Source organism: Miscanthus floridulus, chromosome 8, assembly GCF_019320115.1.
Source record: "Miscanthus floridulus cultivar M001 chromosome 8, ASM1932011v1, whole genome shotgun sequence".
NCBI classification, from domain to species: Eukaryota; Viridiplantae; Streptophyta; class Magnoliopsida; order Poales; family Poaceae; genus Miscanthus; species Miscanthus floridulus.
This window is the reverse complement of record NC_089587.1, coordinates 188,058,336-188,079,629: the sequence shown is the minus strand read 5'-3', so window position 1 is coordinate 188,079,629 and position 21,294 is coordinate 188,058,336. Positions and strand designations below refer to the sequence as shown.

The window sequence follows — 21,294 nt, the reverse complement described above, 5'->3', positions numbered from 1 at the left end:
TAATGTACCAGAAATGTGTGTGTAGTAAGTTTCTCATGCATGGCTGCAGATCATTTGCTAAGCTCAACTGGAACTCTAAGGCCTCGTTCGGTTGGTTGGGAACAATTCCCAGCCAGAGGCTTCCTTCAGTAATTTACATAATAACATTGGAACGGTTTCGGTCCGGAATGGCCTACAACGGGGCTAACTGAACGGAGCCTAAACCTCACGATCTCTATCGATCGACACTCTTATAGAACAGAGGTGGTATGCAATTATTCTAGTGTAGTAAGTAATGTTGTCCAAAGTCACTGCCATATCCGAAATTTACACAGTTTAAGCAACATGGAAGTGTGGAACATATCCAAGACAGGTACAACTTTACTAAAACACCAACTAACATATTTCATAAAATGATGGAGGTGGCAGTACAAATGATGGGATGATCTAGATGTGACAGCAGCACACGTGCAATGCAAATAGACAACAACCACAACAACACCAAGACACACTAGTGTACACGCATCATGAAGACAATAACAAATAGCCAAAATGCCACCAAGGCATTCTGTCTGCATGCCGATGTGGCTCAGTCATGCAGAGTAGCGTACGTCACGTAGCTGGAGTAGTCCCTGACCTTCCTCTCCCCTGGCGCCGCCGCATCCATGGCAGCTGCGGCGGGGCATGTCACCTGGGTGGTCGCCGCTGGGCACGTCTTTGCCTGGCTCTGGAATGCCGCGCACTCCGCCGGGCGCCTCTGGTTGGGGAGCCCCGGAATGCAGTTGTTCTTCACGTCCAGCACGCCGTCTTTGATCAGCTCCGCGCATGCCGGCCCGACGGAGGTGAAGTAGTTGCCGGACAGTGTGAGGTTGGCGAGGTGGCCGGTTGGCCCGGCGAGCTTGCAGAGTGCGTCCGGTACCTGACCGTAGAGGCGGTTCCCGGCCAGGTTGAGCTGCTCGACGCTGCTGAGGCACGAGAAAGATGACGGGATTGGACCGGTGAGCTGGTTCATCCCAGCATCGATCACAGCCGCCTTGGTGAACAAGCCGAGCTCGTGGGGGAGACAGCCGGATAGCTGGTTGTTGAGGAGGAGCACCTCCAAGATAGAGTCTTGCAAGTGCGCAATCGACGATGGGATTGACCCCGTGAACTTGTTGTTGGCGAGGGCAAGGTAGCTTAACTTGGAGTAACCAATGTTCTCAGGAAGAGACCCAGATAGGTTGTTGTGGTTGAGAAGGAGCGCCTTTGCATCGGTAACACCGGGAATAAGGTGTCCTCCCTTACCGGTGTTAATTCCGAAATCAAATTTAAAGCCAATGGTAGCAGTCACACAGTTAGGGAACCCCATATTCAAACCCGTTCCAACACGCCCCCCACTGCTACCCTGAGTATGTAATGGAGGATCGTTTCTGATGACATTGAGCTCATACCTGTACCCGAGGCCAGGGAGGCGTGGGATGCCGCCTCCAAAACTGTTGGAAGCAGCATGGAAAAGAGCAAGGTCGGGGAGCTGATCAACGAAGCCTTGCAGCTTTGGTGCATGTAGACTATAGCCGTTCAAAATAACTGCTGTGACTGTCAACTCGTTGAGTCTCCCAGGCAGTGCTCCGCAATAGAAACCCACATAGGTTGTCTCTCCGCAGATATCATTGCCTATCCATGTGGCGGTAATATTCCTGGGGTCGCTGGTGATGGTGCTCTTGAAGTGCTGGATTACGACGTAGGCGCGATATAGTTGTTCATTTGGAAAATCCTGTGGCTGTGAGTTATATGATACAGGCTGTCGATGCATCTTGTTGGATAGTAATTCAGAGCAAGCAGGGTATGCTAGAATTCGAGCAATACAAGGGAGCAGTAGCAAGATGAACGGCGATTTATGGAGGTTGCCCATGTGTATATGCTAGTCTTGCTCAAACGTGTTGAAACAATGGCAGTGGACGCTTTATGTAAGGAGATGACCGGTAAATCAGGGAATGTGCCAGATGTGAGGCGGGGTATGGCGTGAGGCACCGAGTATATATAGGCATGTCTACCTGGCACCTGGGATTCCGTTGTCTTAGACGGTTGACAAGCAGAAGAATAACCGATAACATTTTTTTTGCGCATAAGAAGGAAGCAGCTATATTACGGCCGGCCGTAATATAGTCGATCCGAACGGCCTTACCCTTTATATTAAGTACAGTTATTTTATTTCTTTTTCCTGCAACAATGCTAATCACGCTGGTTTGTTAGCGCTCGGAAGAGTTCGCGGCTTGCGCGGCCCAGGACCAGTACCGCGACCACGCAGTTTGGGAAAAGGCAAATCTGCCCTCCCCTGTTTCTGGATCCATCTACAGTATTATCCAGGCAACTACGGTTTCTTGGGCGGTGCCGCCGGCTTCCTGGGTGCTGCCAGGCTTCCCTGGACGGCGCCGCCGGCTTCCTTGGTGCCGCCAGGCTTCCCTGGACGGCACCTCCTCCCAGGCAGGCGCAGAACAAAGAAGCCAAGAAAAAACAAAACACAATCAAGTATGGAGAGCTGATTTGCCTACTCCAAAAAGTATTCACAATACTCCATCTCAGAACACATATACTTGTCTGCATATCCATCATGGACCTTGGGGATTAATATACTTGCCAGGCATGTATTCGTTCAGAAAAAGAAAAACAATCAGTAAGCTTCTCCATAAGCTGATTGTTTTTTTGTCTGCCATCCCATCAGAAGAACACATTTGCATTTGCAGTTTCCTAGAGCATAGTAGTATAGAAATGATCCCTAGCAAAAGTGATAAAACTAGATTCTAGCCCCTATGTTGCAAGGTGAGGATAAGCTGTACATTGCCTGCATCTTGCTTCTCTGTACATGTCCTGCATGTTTAAAAAATTGTTAACATGTGTCACAAATTTGTTCCTGGGAAAAAAGAAATTTAAAAAGCATGCAAATGAAAAAAAAACATTGTATTGCCTATTTGAGAAGACATTATTGTTTGAAACTAGTACTATTATTGCTTCTTTTGAGAAAACCTTATATTGCTCCAAGGGCTTCTAGTACCTGAAGCCCTGAAGTAACATAATACTTATCTCATAAGACTGATTCAGTACTGATTTAGGATTGCTGTTACCTAATGGTTGAGTTGACAAGATTGAAAAAAGTTTTTGGTCAAAGGAATACACAAATGAAATTTCTATAAAAAGGAATATGAGATAGCAACTGCATTATGCTAGTTTGCATAGCATTATTGAAAGGTCCCTAGTTTGGTTTTGGTAATTGAGTGACAACCTAGGTGGACTAATAAGTGTTTAATATGAGATACACAGGTGATTAGCCTCAGGTACACTTATGGGAGCAACTCATGCCATGACGGTGAAGAGGGCTTGGATTTGTTGCAAGGCTCACACATGTGATGAAGGAGCTCATTGCATATGAGATATGACACTGAGTCATGTGACTAAGGTGGAGAAGATCAAGACAAGACTTAGCTTGATAGACCGGTTACAAGCGTGAAGGGCAAGATGGAGGCTTTGGAGCGATGGACCACTGGAGGTGAAGCTTGAGCAATACTTTGCGCCGATGGACGAAGACAACGGTGAAAAGCAAGTGGGGTCAAGATCGGTAACCAACAAGGTCACGTGATGATATGAAGTGGATCATATCATTTGTGATATGGTTGGTGCATGTGTTGCATCAACACTGGAGGAGATGGAATGGAATGCGCAAGGCAAAGGTATATTTATAGGGCATTTTATTTCACTGATCATCGGTGTGTAGAGAAGTTTATGACCGGATTTAGGATAGATGGCCGTACTATCATGAGGGACAAACTTGTTTGCATATCGGTCATCTAGTGCCACTCGAGTGATCTAACTTTGCAACGTTGGTAGGATCGGGTGGCGTAGTGAATTGAGTGACTAATCCTTTGATGAAAAATGTTTGTGAAAATGCTAAGACACTTGCACTTGGTGGTGTTAGCACATGTGCAAAGGAGAAGAAGTTGGAAGCTCACTTGGAGTTAGCATGCTTTGAAAAAAGGTTTTTTAGCGTGCTCTGAACTATATGATGGTTCTTGGATTGGAATTCTGTGTTGAGCCATTGTGCTTTGGATCAAATATGCATGTGGGATGTGTAGCCCTATGCATAAGCTTTCCAAAATGTCCAAGATCATTGAAATCGGACTTTGGAGCTAGGAATTATAGTCGTTCTAGCAATGAACACCCTACAACAGGATGTTGTGACCGGACGCGTCCGGTCAGTAAAAGTGCTCTCTAGAACCTCTCTGAAAGTGATCGGACTCTAAGAGAGTTGAATCTGGTCATGGGAGAAAGGCGAGTCTGGTCAAGTGACTGGACGCATGGAGTTCATTTGCATGTGTTGGGAGCCGTTGGCGCCCAACGATAACATTCAAACGGTCAAAACACATGGCGCTCAGAAAGTGACCGGACTCTGCGACCAGACGCGTCCTGTGCGACCGGACTCTATGACCGGACGTGTCCTGTGCGACCAGACTCTGCGATCGGACGCGTTCGATCACTGCGGTAGCGAGTCCGATCAGTGCAAAAAGTGCCCAGTGAAGGGGGTAATAACAGCTATTTTAGCCCTTGGGGCTTTAAAAAGAGTGTGTGGCCGGCCTTGGTTGATGCTTGGCACCCTTCGTACTTAGTGTCCATGCTTGGGGAATGCTAGGAGAGCCTCTAACTCACTTGTGCAAATAGTGGTTACATCCGATTGCGAGTGAGTTATTCTAGTGCGATTGCATTGAGAGATTGCATCGAGTGGCACTAGGTGATTGAGTTGCAAGCCGGTGGTGCTTGTTACTCTTGGAGGTTGTCACCTCCTAGATGACTTGGTGGTGGTCTCCGTCGAAGCACGCAAAGAAAATTGTGCGGTGCTCCAGAAAAGTGATTGTGAGGTGTATTATGCTCACCTGCGGGAGCCGCGAAGAGCAACTCTAGTAGAGCGAGACACGAAGAGCGACAAGTGGTCCAGTCGTGTTAAAGTGCTAGAGCTTGTGGTGAGCACTCCATGTGGGAGAGTGTGACTCGCGGGTCACCACTAGCAAGAGGACCGGCGACAACCTTGGAGCTTGTCTCAACGGGGACTAGCTTGTTGGCAAATAAGTGAACTTCAGGATAAAAATCATCATGTCAACCTTGTCCATCCCATTGGTTTGCAATCCCCTTATACAAGTTCTTATCTACTTATTCATACATTGTGCTTGTGTAGTTGCTCTTATAATTAGTTAGCTTGTGTAACTTGCTAGTTACCTTCTTGCTTGTGTAGCATAAAAGTAGCTGTTTACACCAAAACTTGGGAGAAGAGCGTGGGAACTCGCAGGCTTTCAAAGTTGTGCCAAACAAGGAATCGATTACATGAAGATCGATATCAGCTGATTTGGATGCGACTCTGGAATCGGATCTCTTGGATGACGTCAGCAGATAGCGATGATGAGCTACGGTTGGCGCTAGGAAGCTACATAGCGGACTCTACAAAAAGGGAAAGATTAGGGTCCAAGTTATCTTAAATTAGGAATGTTTTCCTTTATGCCAAAGATTGTAACGAATCGTGATCGAGTAGAATTTGTTTTTAGGCTCCGGGTATAAATATCAAACCCCGGCTATTGTAAGAGACACACAATCAATCAAATACAAGTTACTTTTTTGGCTCCGGCCACCCCTTAGGAATAGGAGTAGAGTAGATCTCGGCGAGTTCTTTAGCAAGTACGGCTGCATCGATCCGGTCGACCTCCACTGAGCTTTAACTGATTTATTCTTATGAATATGCTAGAATTGACTATTTAGTCGATCTCCTTTCATATCGGCTCTCAGAGCCGCACATTCGGGACTGTCTGGCAACACCAGCATGTTCCGCCCTAAATTACTGATAAACTTTCTCTCCTTGTCAATTGCAGGGTCAAATTGACTGGCACGTCTCAGGAGGAGTGCACAGGATCGACCACCCCTGCGCTGAAGCTAGGCGGATCTCTAGCTCCATCGAGTAGACCCTTCTAGCTTGCTCGTGTGTCCTCGGCACGGGACAAAAATTCTGTGTCGACATACGTTTCTGGCACACCCGGTGGGACACCACAATCGTCATGGCGGTTCACAACAACAATGACATCCTTATGGTACATTATGAAGATCTACCTGATGGAGATAAAGGTGTCATCAGCAAAGCTACAGAAGAGTTTCAGAACAAGTGTTTGTTGTCCTACACCAAAACACATGACAACACAATTGTTCAGAAATTTCCACTACCAAGAGTTCTATTACACGGGCAGACAGATACAGCTGAAGCTGAAGACAGGCGTTTCTTTATGGAAGTTGTAGACAAATCTGTTCGTGATGCTATATCAAGCCATAACGAAGCTTTATTGGACATATTCCACAACGCCATGAAAGAGGCGATTCATGGGTTTCTAGTTGGTCAAGGTGGGTCGGCTTATTACAACATTCCAGATCCGTCGACCCAAGGGACAAATCAAGTCAGTACCAGCCGTCAAGAAGTAGCACCAGCTGGTAATAATGATGTCTAGGCAGTTCAGGGTTCATCTGAACAAGCTCAAGGAACTACTACGAATCAGATACAGTATAATCCTAGACCTCTAGTATAGCATGTGCAACAACCGACGGGGCAAGGTCAGAACCAGGTGATCAATTTTGGCACATCAGGCCATATACCATCGTCGGCTAAAAAAATAGCACCCTTAATTCAAAGGATCCATAGAGATATAGATCCTTATGTCTATAATAAGAGACTTCAAGCAACAAACCAGCAAAGGACCCAGCAGATAGAGATTCCACAAGGGTATCACTATGGCATAGATTATAACACCCTTCACATGATTCCGAATCCAAGGTATCAAGGCACACGGGATTTCAATCCATAGATGGGTCAGCAGGTGTAGAGAAATCCAAACTCAAATGCTGATGAGTTGCTGCTGAAGGTGACCGAGATGATGAAGAATCAGTTCGGTCTGAAGCCAAAAGGGCTGACCTTCTCATACAAACACCCATATCCAGAATGGTATGATTAGGTCGCTCTTCCCATAAATTACAGGCTCCCAGAGTTCTCTAAGTTCACTAGCCAAGATAGTACAAGCACGATAGAACATGTCTGTCGGTATCTTACACAATTGGGCGAAGCATCAGTTGAGGATGCCCATCGAGTTCATTTCTTCTCCTTGTCCCTGTCAGGGCCAGCCTTCACTTGGTTTTCATCACTACCAGTCAATTCCATTGCCAATTTGGCTGACCTAGAGAAGAGGTTTCATACATATTTTACACTAGGACTGGGGAAAAGAAGATAACCGATTTGACAACTATAAGGCAGAAGACTAATGAATCGGGCACTAAGTTTCTTCAGAGGTTCCGAGAGACTAGGAACTTGTGCTTCTCATTAAACTTGGCTAATGATCAACTAGTTGCTTTAGCTGTTCAAGGAATGCTGCCAATGTGGAAAGAAAAGCTGCTAGGACAAGAATTTGACAACTTGGGTCAATTGGCTCAACGAGTGGCAGCGCTCAATAGCCAATTCCAGAGTATGCGCAGAGATACACGATTTCATAAGAGTACCACACTAGTCAAAGCTTATAATCCATACTCAGTCGATGACGGCTATGGAGATGAAGAGGAAGAGGTTGCTACAGCTGAATGGAATTAGGGCAAGAAAATAGTAATGGTGCCAAATCCTTGGGGAAGAGGAGTCGAGGAGAGCTATGACTTTGATGTCACCAAATCAGACAAGCTCTTCGATTTCTTGCTTGAGAAGGGATAGATCAAGTTGCCCGATGGTCATGTTATGTTGCCCCCTGATCAGTTGAAGAATAAGAAGTTCTGCAAGTTCCATAATGCTACTTCTTATTCCACTAATGAATGCAGAATTTTCCGGCATCATATATAGAGGGCTATTCAGCAAGGGAGGCTCAAATTTGATACGCCTCGGAAAATGAAAGTTGATGATAATCCTTTCCTAGGAGATCAAAACATGGTTGATGCTAGGCTGATCAAAGGAAAGACTAAGGTCCTAACATCAACCAAATCAAAAGAAGCTAGAACAGTCGATCCCAAGATGCAAATATCGGCCGACAAATATAGGGAAATTAAAAGACATCGCGATAAGAAAAAGAGCCGATATGAGCAAGGAGGAACATCAAAAGCAGGGGCGACAAGGCCATGAGTTACATCTCAGATTTTGTTGAATAAGTGGCAGCAGCAGAAGGAAAAGGATTATCAGCGTTGGTTAAAGGATCAAGAATACTAGCATCAACTGGAAAAAGAGAGGTATGAAAGGAAACAAGCCGAATCACATTGGAATTGTCCTTTCTTTAGACATTGCTGGAATTAAGGTTTGAAGTTGCCTACCAGACATGACTGTCCAGAATGCAGTGGTCAGTATTGAAAGTTTAGGCAATCTCAAATCAACCACCGGTCTATCCATGCTCAAGATACATATCATCATGATAACATGGATCGGCGCTTAAAAAATGGAAGTGTTCATAATCGGCTGGGAAAACGAGTTGTTGACCAAGACCGGGCTGATTATGAAGAAGAAGGCAACGAAAGAAAATATGTTTGGCAGGAAGGCCAATGGTGTCATGGAGGTTTAACAAGAAGCCAGAAGAGAAGGGTGCAACGCCTAAGGAATAAAGAGATGGAACAGGCTCAGGCATCCGGTAAACCTCGACTATGGCGTACTAAGCAAACAGCCGATAGGAAGCAACAATCGGCTAATATCCAAATGACTTTTCTATTGCCATCAGAATTTAGAGCTTCGATAGGTCAAGAGGTTCATTCAGATTTCGATGAGTCAGAGTATGAGGAGATGGTTGCCAAGTTGATGGTTGTACAACAAGCAATATTTGATAAACCAGTCAAGCATCGGCACTTAAAGGCTTTATATATGAAAGGTTTTGTTGATAGGAAGCTGATGAACAAGATGTTGGTAGACGGTACTTCTGTCAATCTTATGCCTTACACCACTTTTTGTAAACTTGGCAAAGGACTAGAAGATTTGATGGAGACTGACATGATGCTTAAGGATTTTGGAGGTAATGCATCTAAGACCCGGAGGGCAATAAACGTCGAGCTAACAATCGGGAATAAGACTCTGCTCACCACATTCTTCGTCATCGATGGAAAAGGGTCGTACCGTTTGCTCCTTGGTCGTGATTGGATTCATGTGAACTGTTGTGTACCATCAACCATGCATTAGTGTTTGATTCAATGGCATGGGGATGATGTCGAACTGGTTCGCGCTAATGAATCTGTGAGCATCGCAACAACCGATTCAGTCTTCTAGGAACTAGGAGACTTCGAATGCTTTTCTGGCAAGTTATGGGAAGGAGGCTTCATTAAAATCAGCAATAAAAGCCAACAACCGATGCAAGCAATCGGCTCTGAGAGTTTATTTTAGTAAAAAGTCACGGCTTCACGTCGGCCATTGGATTAAGGAAAAATAAGCATTAGTTCTGAGTATGGCGCAACAAGAAGTCAGATGAAGGGTAAAAGACTGAATAAAAAAAATTAAAGAAAACACCCCAATAAGCATCAAAGATAAAACTCACATTTTCTACTGTTGTGAAAGTATCGGTTATTTCAACCGAAATCGGCTCCTTTCGTGGATCAGCTGATGGAGGTTCAGTTGATGCTGAGTCGAACGCCTGGGATAGCAGTTCCGCACCGAGGGCAGGTTGGGACACAATGCTCGATAACTGTGAAGGAACGAAATCAGCATTGGGATATCATTTTGGGAAGAAGATGAATTGTTTACCTAAGCAGCTGATGGCCTTGTTCTATGGAGTCTCTTCCCAGTAGTGGTCTTCTGGGTTGTCCCTTGAGCTGCCTTGCGCTTTGAAGATTGATACGTCACGATAGTAGAGGCAGCCTGAGTTTTCATCAATTTTTTCAGTGAAGGTGCAGCCGATCCCATTCTTGAAACCGGGCATGGTGGCTGTTAATCTACAAGACGCCCCTTCCTATCGAAGCTCGGAGGATCAAATTCAACATCCTAAAAAGGTCGATTAGGATGGTTGACAGAGAAATTCGTCAAGCATTTTTCTTGAAAAGAAATAGCAAATTACCTCTCCGTCAGAAGCAAATTCTCCATCCAGGGCTATACATAAAGGGTGGACTGATCCACAAAAAAGATGGGAACGCCATTCTTGCCACCAGGAGTTGAAGAGAGTAGAAGAGAGGCTGACTCTAATCCAATCGTGCAAACAGAGGGAAGGGAGATCTGATCCCAGTCGGAAAACTCTAGAGGCTTCTAATATTTCACTAATATTTTCTCTTTGCCTCAGTATATCTTTGAAGAAAAATACGGGGTAGCGGCCAATACTTGGAAAATAGAAACTTGGGAGCATACCTCAGGAACGTGGTTGTTGGTCGCCATTACAGCCGGAACAGGTTCGGATCTGACGAAGATAGCTTGGATGACAGCTCGATAGAACAGAGGATTTGCTAGGGTTTGGGGCCTTGGCGATGACGGCGTCAGCTGTTGGAGTTGGCTCAAGAAAGGAGGAGAAATTGAAAGGGCCGAGTGAATTGGAAGAGGCACCATTGGGATGTTATATGTGACTCAGACCGGGAAGTCAGAAGTTATGCGTATATCTCGGAATAGAACGGTTGCGGCGTGGTAAACAAATAAACTGGAATTTTGGAATAAAATCATTTTATCCCAAAATTGGGGAGCATGTGTTTACACCAAAATTTGAGAGAAGAGCGCGGGAACTCGCAGGCTTCCAAAGTTGTGCCAAACAAGGAATCGATTGCATGAAGATCGATATCAGCTGATTCGAATGCGACTCTGGAATTGGATCTCTTGGATGACGTCAGCAGATAGCGATGATGAGCTATGGTTGGTGCTAGGAAGCTACATAGTGGACTCTACAAAAAGGGAAAGATTAGGGTCAAGTTATCTTAAATTAGGAATGTTTTCCTTTATGCCAAAGATTGTAACGAATCGTGATCGAGTAGAATTTGTTTTTAGGCTCTGAATATAAATATCAATCCCCGGCTATTGTAAGAGACACACAATCAATCAAATACAAGTTACTTACTTTTTTGGCTCTGGCCACCCCTTAGGAGTAGGAGTAGAGTAGATCTCAGTGAGTTCTTCAGCAAGTACGGCTGCATCGATCCGGTCGACCTCCACTGCTTGTCTACAAATACCGTCATGGCTTATACCTCTGTTCGTACGGCTGCATCGATCCGTTCGACCTCCACTACTCGAACTAGATTAAGGTCAAGTTATCGGCTCTATCTAAGGGTGGCGTTCCTTCGGATAGATTCATTAAGTAACCGATATTGCTTGTTGCTTCCATTATTTATTTAATTACAGCAATATCACTTCGCCAGATTGGGATTGATCTAGATCGGCCTTATATCTTGTTTAACTCATCGTTTGTTAATCTAAATTTGATCTAATCTGCACTTTAAACGATGAGTTATGTTTTATCGGCTATTTTATATCAATCTTAATCGTGCATAGCGTGCGGTTAGGACATGTTTGATCTTAAGTAGATCTATTGGCTAGCGAAAACCGTTCCATGGCCCATTATCACGACCTGTGTGATTCTGCCTCACACCCCACTGTTAGCACCATGGAGTGGGGATCGTTATTTGGTAGATCTGTTTCTGAGAGGGCATTATCTTAACTGTGCGATATGCCTGAATCGGCTGTTTTAGCCGATATCGAGTGCTTTCACGAACAACTCACGTCATGAGACCGTTGAAGTAGCGATAAGTTGAAAGATGTGTTAGCCCCATGATCTCATTATTGTATTACGGCCTGCATGATTCTGCCTCGTGCCCCACTGATATTAGTAATAAGTTAGGGTTGTCGAGTCTATTGTTGTTTCTATGGCCTGCATGATTCTGCCTCATGCCCCACTGGTCATAGCGATAGATGAGATCTAATATGTTCATTAGATTTATCTCTATTAAATGGTTGAATGATAATGAACTATTTCTTTAAATAAAGGGGTTCAGTTACTTACAGTCATTGGCTCAGTATAAACTAATTATTGTTAATATCTTATTGCCATTGACCAATATTTGTCTAAAGAATGATATTCATCCTGAACAATAACCGATTCTTCTTACACAACCCCATGAGCTTTAACTGATTTATTCTTATGAATATGCTAGAATCGACTATTTAGTCGATCTCCTTTCATATTGGCTCTTAGAGCCGCACATTTGGGACTATCTGGCAACACCAGCATGTTCCGCCCTAAATTACTGATAAACTTTCTCTCCTTGTTAATTGCAGGGTCAAATTGACTGGCACATCTCGGGAGGAGTGCGTAGGATCGACAACCCCTGTGCTGAAGCTAGGTGGATCTCTAGCTCCATCGAGCGGACCCTTCCGACTTGCTCATGTGTCCTCGACACGGGATGAAAATTCCATGTCGACAGTAGCTCTCTTGCGTGACAAATTGGCTTGAGTAGCCTTGTTAGTCATATTGCTTAGTTTGTATAGCTAAGTAATTTGAGCTCTCTAATTTGGCTTGAGTAGTCTTGTTATTGAGTATTGCTAGTGAGCTTAGGCTTTGTGCTTTTGCATACTAGCTGGTGTAGGAGCTCCTCCGCGCTTGAAGTACTAGTTGCATAGGTTTATGTGATCTTACTTTTAGAATTGGTTAGATGAGCTCTAGCTAGCGTGGCACCTTTGTTGCGTAATTAGGATCTTTTATAAGGTGCTTGAGAACTTAGATAGAGGGGTGCAATCTTGCTAGACCGATAGTTATAATTCTGCATTTGTTTCGGTTAGTCGGTGCAATTGATTTTATAAAAGACTATTCACCCTCTCTAGTCCGCCATCTCGACCCTACAATTATAGGCTATACAAATTTCAAACAAAATAACTCCATCAAGATGCCATAGAAATTGTTCATCACAAGCACATTTGAATTGTTGGCATGTATTGATGAATGCTAATTATTGATACACCCAAGTAATAAAAACTACTGCAGAAGACAAACTCATTTTGCATCACCCAAAGCAATTGTTGGTGCAATTGCTACACCAATGTATTCAGAAAATTTGAGGTGCCTTATGTTGCCAAAAATAGTAGGTACTGCATGTATACATTCACAGAAATGGGCAATATATTCAGAAAAGAAAAACATGCAGTAAGCTATCTCTAGAAAAAGAGAACACATTTGCATCTACAGTCCTAGAGCACAACACTATACATCTAGTACCTAGCAAAACACACACATTTGTGACTTGCATAGTGTGATTGGTTTTGTTGTTCCTCTGTACATGACCTGCATGTTAAAAAAAGGATAACATGTGTCAGATATTGGGTGCTGGATGGAGATTAAAAAATGATGCATAGCAAGCAGCTTTTTCTCAATTTCCTTTCCTCCCCCATCTTTCAGTTGACGGTCGTTAAGTTGTTGGCGGTCACTAACGACCATTTCTAACCACCAATTATAGTTCAAAATAGGAGAAATAAACATACTTTTGACACATATGCCTTTACTATTGACCTAGTTCCACTTGTATTTGAGAAAACATGTTTTGCAGGACTTATATTCAAATACAAGTGGAAAACATACCAAAATACGCAAACAGGAAAGCGTGATGTGGATTGTACACCAAGGAGACAAGCAAAGGCCCCATCCAAACATCCAACCTGGGCAGAATACCACCGACGATGTGACCCTGGCCTAGTCAGCAACCCACCAGAGCAAGGCGGTGGGTAGCTAGGCCAGCCCAGGTGCGGCCGCACTAAGGGTGCGCCAGCACCCCCAGCACTGCCTCTTGGGCCCACCTCGCTCTAGCAGTTGCATGCCGCCATGCATAGGCGGTTCCCGGTGGTTACCAAAATAACAACGCCAAACCGCCCTCACTTCACTATAAAAGAAGAGGAGGAGCCCATTCTACACACACAATCATTTGGAGCTACACCTCACCTCTCTCTACTAGTACTCTTTTAGCTTTAGTGTTAGTAGTACTTGGAGCTAGCAAAGCTACTTGGAGAGCTTGTCTCCTTGGAAGAAGAGCAACTTTGGTATGAATAATACTATGAAGAGTTCTTCCATATTCAAGTTCTCATATCATTCATATAGTAGTGCATATGAACTAGAGTATAGTTTTCATGTTATAATCATGATATATGAGCTAGCATATAGTTTGGATATCTTGATCTTAACATGTTCAACTTTATGCTTCAACATTCATATAACTTGTATGAGTAGAAGTAGAGCTAGGTTGGGGTGGTGGTTCGTTGTTCCATCGGGTTTGCCTATATCCTTTACCTATCGATCCATAGGGTCGGGGACCCGGGGGGTATAGGTACTTTCTTTGTTCACGAGCATGGTGCTCAGGTGCACGGGAACCTGTGGATATGACGGTATCTCACGGTTGAGGGCTAGACGGTAGGTGGTGATAGCCCTGTCCGTCCCTTGTAATCCCCCACGTCCGGGTATTATGCAAAAGTTTTAAGGTCTCTCGCGCTTGCTGGTAGACCAGTGCTCAGAGATCTCCCTGTCCATCTTAATCATAGTTCTAACTCTAGTCATATAACTTGTATGATCATTAACTATTCTTTGCACGGCTATATTAGAACATGCCAACTCCACGTAGGAATATTCTTTTATTCTTTATTATCCTTTTATCCTTGAGGTTAGCCCAGATGTGTGTCCACTATCCATGAAATACAATTTTACCCCTATTATGAACTATGGTCCACTATGCAAGTATGTCATCATGTTTATGTCTATGCTAGAATTTGTATACCTTACCCTCCTTTGGGAAAATATAAATAACGATACCCTGAATACTTTCCGGTGGAGAGCCGAAAGGTAACTCTAGTGGATTGCTCGTGTCATTGAGTTACCTCACTTGTGGGTAGGTTCTTGCGGTGTCAAATTGTGTGGACGAGGTTCGTGCAACACCTCTTAACCGTCGAACCACCAAGTGTTGGTCGACACAATGGGGACTAGCATACCGGCAAGCACGTGAACCTCGGGAGAAAAATTGGTTGTCTCTTGCCCTTTGGTATTCTCCCAGTGATTGAATTGGTATTCATCTTGTGATTGGTTCACTCCTCTACACGGTGGTATAATCACCCTACTTACTCATTTACATTTCCGCAAACTAGTTGTAGCAAGCTCTTTAGTGTAGCTAGAATTGCGAGCTTGCTTTGTAGTTTAAGTTCACCTAGTGCAGCTCTTTAGTGTAGCAAGTGTGAGAGCACTTAGTGAGTAGTGACTTAGCAAATTGTATGCCTAGTGATTATAGTAACTAGAATTATTGGATGGGTGGCTTGCAACCCTTGTAGAGCTAGAGCAAGTTTACATTTCGCTATTTGTCATACTAATCAAATTGCTCTAGTGATCTTGTAGATTTTTAAATAGGCTATTCACCCCCGTCTAGCCATATTAGGACCTTTCAATAGGTAGGGTTGAAGGATCGTCACCACTGATCTATGACGAAATGGAAGAATTCAACATAAAAAGCGATCTTCTATGGCATTTTTGGAATCGTCATTAAGATTTTCGTCATAGATGTGGATATTTCTAGTAGTGACTCAATCGGATGATCACTATCAAGCATATGTGAGTTAGAGGGCATCCAAGCATACCTACACAAGCCACCAAGGCTTAAGGGTGTTCAGCAACCGGCCCCAGGCCGGTCACCACTTCTATTTATAACCCCACGGCTCAAAAGATCAGTTACCCCTTCACTGGGCTAAAATCGCAGCGACCGGACGCGCCAAGCCCTACGTTCAGTCACTCCTGGCCGACCACATGTCACCTAGATTCAACCAAGGCCGCTCGATCCCAACGGTCGGTAGCCACGCGCTAACAGTCAAGTGATGACTGAACGTGCTGAGCCCTGACCTGACGCTGTCGCGCCACGTCAGATCGTATGCGTCTTCTCTCGGCTAGCACCTGACTGGACACGCCTCCAATACATGACCTGACGCTGCACCACTAGAGTTCGGTCATTTCCAGAGAGCTCCCCGAGCTTCTATTTTGCGACCGAACACGTCAGGTTAGTCATGACCAAACTCAGCACCCGAGTTTGGTCCTTCTTCGCCTACCACGCATCACTACCGCTCCTCGCGCCAAGATGTCAGGATACGTCACCTATGACCAGACACAGGCCCTACACGTTCGGTCACAAACACTGTTCAGCCTTCGATCAAACACTAGAGCCACGCCCTTCTCTTGAACACATGACCGGACACGCCAGCCAGTGTTCGGTCGCTGCGCTGCGCAGAGTCCGGTCACTTCCAGTGACCTGTTTTGCCTCCTTTTCTTCACCGAGTTGATCCACATCAACTCCAACTTCTTCTCCTTTGCAAATGTGCCAACACCACTATAAGGAAAATGGACCCTAGGCCCATTTACTTTGGATTTTGGTGTTTGATGACCAACACAACCAAATTGGACTAATAAATTTGCAAGTAATTGTTTTGTAGTTCAATAGGGTGCAAGACGTGACTTGGACGAAGGCGACATGATGATCCCACGATCAACACCATAAGCAAGACCCTAGAAGCACAAGAGAAGACCCAAGATATCAAGCATAGTCCAAGCACAAAGATGGGAACCAAGCCGGACGCAAGATCATGAAGAAACGAGCTCGGTAGAGGTGACCGGACATGTCCGATCAGTTGCTCGGCAACAGCAGGTGTCAGCAGCTATGACTGGATGCTGAGCGAAGCAGTGACCGAATGCACCAATGACACTATTCTTCATCACAGTAATGTTTTTAGCGTGACCGGATGCAGCGGCACTAGACGACCGGACGCACAAAGTACAGCGCTGATCAAGTCCAGAGAGGTTCCAGAGCGGCGCCAGCGCGACCAGACGCGTTCGATCGAGTGGGACCAGACTTGCCCAGAGTTTGATCAATGTGTGCACTCCAACGGTCAGGACGACAGCAGTGTCCGGTCAGCAGCAGAAAGCTAGGTTTCGTCCCCAACGGCTACTTTCTCCATGGGGCTTATAAATAGACACCCAACCGACCATTTGAGTAGTGGAGAGTTGAGGAAACATACCAAGGGTGTTGATACACCATTTTAGTGATCTCCACTTGTATAGTTCTTAGTGATTCATTAGGTGATTAGCATAGGTGCTTTGTGAAGTGCTTACGTTGATTAGACCACCGCTTATGCGCTTGCTCTTGGTTTAGGCCTAGTGTTTAGTGAGGTTTGCACACCTCTTATCACTTGGTGCTTGCGTGCACCATTGTTGTACATCAGAGGGCTTGTAGTCTTGCGAGATCACACCAACCGCATTTATGGTGTGGCCGCCACCATGTACCGATGGGAACAAGGCCCGTGGCGGTTCGTCTAGAAGCTTGATAGTGAAGACGGTGGGAAGCGGTCTGGGAGAGGCTTGTCAGAAGGCACACCGGAGACCCACTTGTGCATGGGGAAGGCCCGGGGCTATCCACGGAGTTACCCGACCGGTAGCTTGGCCCTTGTGAGGGATTCCTTGCGAGGGGCTCCAACGAGGACTAGGGGGATGCTTGTGCGCTTCTCGATACCTCGGTAAAAATACCGGAGTCCTCAACGGGAGTTTGCATATCTCTACCTTACTCTTTAGCTTCCGCATTTACATTACAATCTTGGTTTGTGCTTTACTTTCCTAGCTTAGTGATAGGCTAGTTGATAGGTTTGAAACCTAGGTTGCATAACTCCTTTTTCTCGGTAGAGATAGCAACACACTAGCAAAACCGTAGTTGCACATTTAGATAGTTTATGTTTTGCATAGGTTTTTGCTAAGGATAGAAAAAGAGGCCATAGTTTAGAGTTAGAGTTTTAAGTTGCCTAATTCACCCCCCCTCTTAGGCGTCATGGTCCCTTACAAGTGGTATCAGAGCCGGTTGGCTCAATTTAGATCTTTGGCTTCACCGCCATTGAGCCGATGCTATTTAGAGTGCTTGGGATGGATACCTCTAGGCCTCTGCACTTTGATGGCACTAACTTCCCTTACTAGAAAGCTAGAATCGCTTGTCACCTTGAGGCGGTGGACAAAATGGCCTCCACACCTTATCTCTCGAAGAAAAAGAAAAATGACAAGGTGGTGGCCATCAAGGTGAACAAGCAAACCAACGATAGGGCCAAACGCATTTGGGTGCCAAAGTGTGGCAGAGCCACCCAAAATAGCGTACTTACGGAGGCGCTCGTCTTCCACCAGACACTAAGCACCCCTAAAGCAACTACAACGAGCGGTGTCCGTCGGGCACACCCCGAGGGAGAACCCAAAAGATCCACATTTTTCCCAAGGATCCAATAATGAAAATGAGTTACAACACAAGTCCATCTCATACATTAGGGTTTCTTAAAAGTACATTATTACAATACCAAATACAGAGTGCGGAATGATAAACAGCGGAATATTAAAAGATAACATCTAGCGGTAAGATAACGAGGATTCTATCTGAGCCCACCAGATGGATCCTCCACACAAGGAACTCCTCAAGCATCACCTGCAACAGGGGTAAATAAACCCTGAGTACACAATGTACTCGCAAGACTTATCCGATAGTGGGAATACTTTCCCGACTCCAAGGAATATGTTAGGCTTTATGGTTGCTGGTTCTCTTTTAGCCAAAAGCAGTACTAATAGTGGGTCCTTATTTATACATTATTATCATCAGCCGTATTAAGTTTTTATTTAGTCAATCTATATAAGCACCTGTGCTACTTTCAAGCAAGAGATGAGCAATCGATACTGTTCCTTCTCCTTTTTCCACTTTCAGTTCTTACTACGGTGCTAAACTGCAGACAAGCCGTACCGGATAACCCGGCGATTCGCGAATCAATGTACCCAGCTAGGTGCCCCGAAGACACACGCCCCGCTTGTACCCCAAGCACAAGCAGGACTAACCCACCACTCTCCTGTCCCGGGTGTCCAGGTCCCCGTCCAAACTTGGACTCCAAGCCCCCGCCTCTGAGTCCCGGACTCAGTGCGGCGCAAGGACCTCCACCACATCCTCTTCCCATCAGTCGGTCTGAAAAGAGCCGGATCCATGACAAGAGAGCAGCAAGTCTTCCCTGCGCCCATACCCAAGTATGTGCTCGGGACAATAGTCTGTGACTTGCCTAGAGTCATATGCAACGACCGGTCCTTAATCGACACAGACAGGGAAAAAGTGTAACCGGGCTATGCCCTATTGTCCGCAGGACACAACCCCTCACACCAACCAGTACCAAAACCACATCCCTGTCCGGTCACCATTTTTCCTTTCCATTATTTCATCATGATATCATAGTTTAATCACCTATTTGCGAGTAACGGCAGGTTACTCACGCTACCGACATCCTAAGCATAGCAGCTACTCGACCTGTACTAGTAGGACTCATGGTGGATATATTTATGCGTGTAGTTTCCATAAAATGCCTGTAACGTAAATGCATATCATATAAATATATTCAGTGATCATTTAAAAATAGGGGTTATGCACCGGGGCTTGCCTTGGGCAGGTGCTGGGTCAGCAAAGTCAGTACCAACAGGCTCATGGGCTCCCTCCTATGCGAAGAGCTCCTTCTCGTACTCCTCGATCACCTCGTCGTACTCCGGATCACCGATGGGTACGAAGTCTACCTGTTCGTGATCTACATGAAATGACGATGCAATGATTAACACTACGGCAACAGCAATTCTCAATGCAAAAGTACCTCTATTAAATTACTAAGTGAGATCTACCCACTAAAGTCTAAGGTACGTACCAGCGCTACTAACAAGTATGAACGTGTCATACATTCTTTCGGTGACTACGGATACTCCTACTCCTAATGCCAGTTTACGATACATACACTAAAGCAAGGATAATAACTATGCCATTAAACGACTCGCTCTATGGCTACCCATTTTACAGCAAGTATATACATGCCTAAGGAACCTACTGTAACGATTTCAAAGCTAAAGCTATAGTCGGTTTGCCACAACAAATCCTGCAATTATTGATCGATATACCGCTAAGCTTTCTACTTAAATCTTATGAGCCTACCATCCTAACAGCTAATGGTGAACTAACTATACTAACAGGTAGATGACATTTTGGCGAACTTAACATACTTAGCTTCACTATTTTTGGACAACCATGCCATTTACTACGATTTATCGAAGTTGGATTCATAACAGAAAATAAATAAGCATTTCTAATTCCAGGAAATACGGAAAACCGAATCCTCTACTTCGGCCCACAAGCGCGCGGCTCGGCCCAGCGCATCAACCTGCCCGCGCGCGACGGTAGGCCAGCGCGTGGCCCAGCAGGCCAATGGCCCGCGACGGGGACGGCCTGCGCGCGAAGGCGATTATGCACGGACACCCCCGAACAACAATGAATTCACAGCCAACTCTAAGTCACTATTTCATCAGTCTACGCTTTTACAGCAGCACCCTCTGACTTCTATGTCTTCACCGCGGCGAAGTCCCTGGCCAACCAGGGCCCGCACCGGCGCGACGGCGTGGCACTAGGCGACTATGCCGGCCTCACCCGAACCTCTATGGTCTACCTAAGGGGTCGATAGGTACCTTGATGACAAGTCGAAGCTACTGGAGGCGACACGGCGAGCAGAGGCGCAGTGGTGAACCCCCTCCCCGGCGGTGGCTCCTGGCCTGCAAGGGCGGCCTCGTTCCTGTGAGCAACAGTGAAGGCGAGGCTAGTACATGAGCGCGCGAGCACCAGGGAGTACTCACCGACACCTAGGCGCTGACGGTTAGGTTGGAGGCGGTCTGAGCAAGGCTGGCCACGTGAGCTCACGGTGGTGTGGTGGTGCCCAACGGTGGCACTACCGTGGTGGTGGGGCTGGCCTGCTGCGACGCTACAGTTGTAGGGCACGGGATGCTCAGGAGGACATGGCGAGACTGTGGGTGCACTGAATCGCCACGAGGTGTACTGCGGGACTGGCTCGCCGATGGAGGGCGTCGGCTCGGACTTATGGACCTAGTGGCGCGGTAATTCAAAATTGGAGCACAGTGAGGTGAGAAACGGTAGTGCGGTAGGGTAGGTTGGATGACTGGCTGCCTAACGGAGCTGCAAGCAAAGCCAATTGAAACGTGGTGCAACCACTACGGCGAATTGGAAGAAATCGTCACGGTGGGCATGGAGACAGCGACGGCAGGGGAGGTAATGGCACGGCATGGCTCGCCTGCGGATGTCAACGCAAGGTACCGACGTGCTTGGCCATGGGGAGCATCAGGACGTGCTCCAGATAGCCGTCCGCACGGGCGCTGTAGCAAACGATGAGACATGTCATGGTGCCGCAGTGGGTAGTGCCAGCCAACGTACACCGTGACGTGATGTCGAGGTGACGGCCGAAGCAGGCAGTTGTCCAGCGCGCAAGCAGCCAAGGAAGTCAATGGC

At 45.9% G+C, this 21,294-nt stretch overlaps 1 protein-coding gene across 1 annotated transcript; it reads right to left on the bottom strand.

Moving 5' to 3' along the window:
• Window positions 1–291: 291 nt before the first annotated feature.
• Window positions 292–1,959, bottom strand: LOC136474318 (uncharacterized protein At4g06744-like). Its single transcript, XM_066471910.1, has one exon. It carries the CDS (start codon window positions 1,868–1,870, stop codon window positions 569–571), a length of 1,302 nt encoding a protein of 433 aa, XP_066328007.1. The 5' UTR covers window positions 1,871–1,959; the 3' UTR covers window positions 292–568.
• Between the last annotated feature and the right edge of the window lie 19,335 nt (window positions 1,960–21,294).

Coding starts and splice junctions, on each gene's coding strand:
- LOC136474318 (XM_066471910.1), bottom strand. CDS start 1,870: ATGGGCAACCTCCATAAATCGCCGTTCATCTTGCTACTGCTCCCTTGT.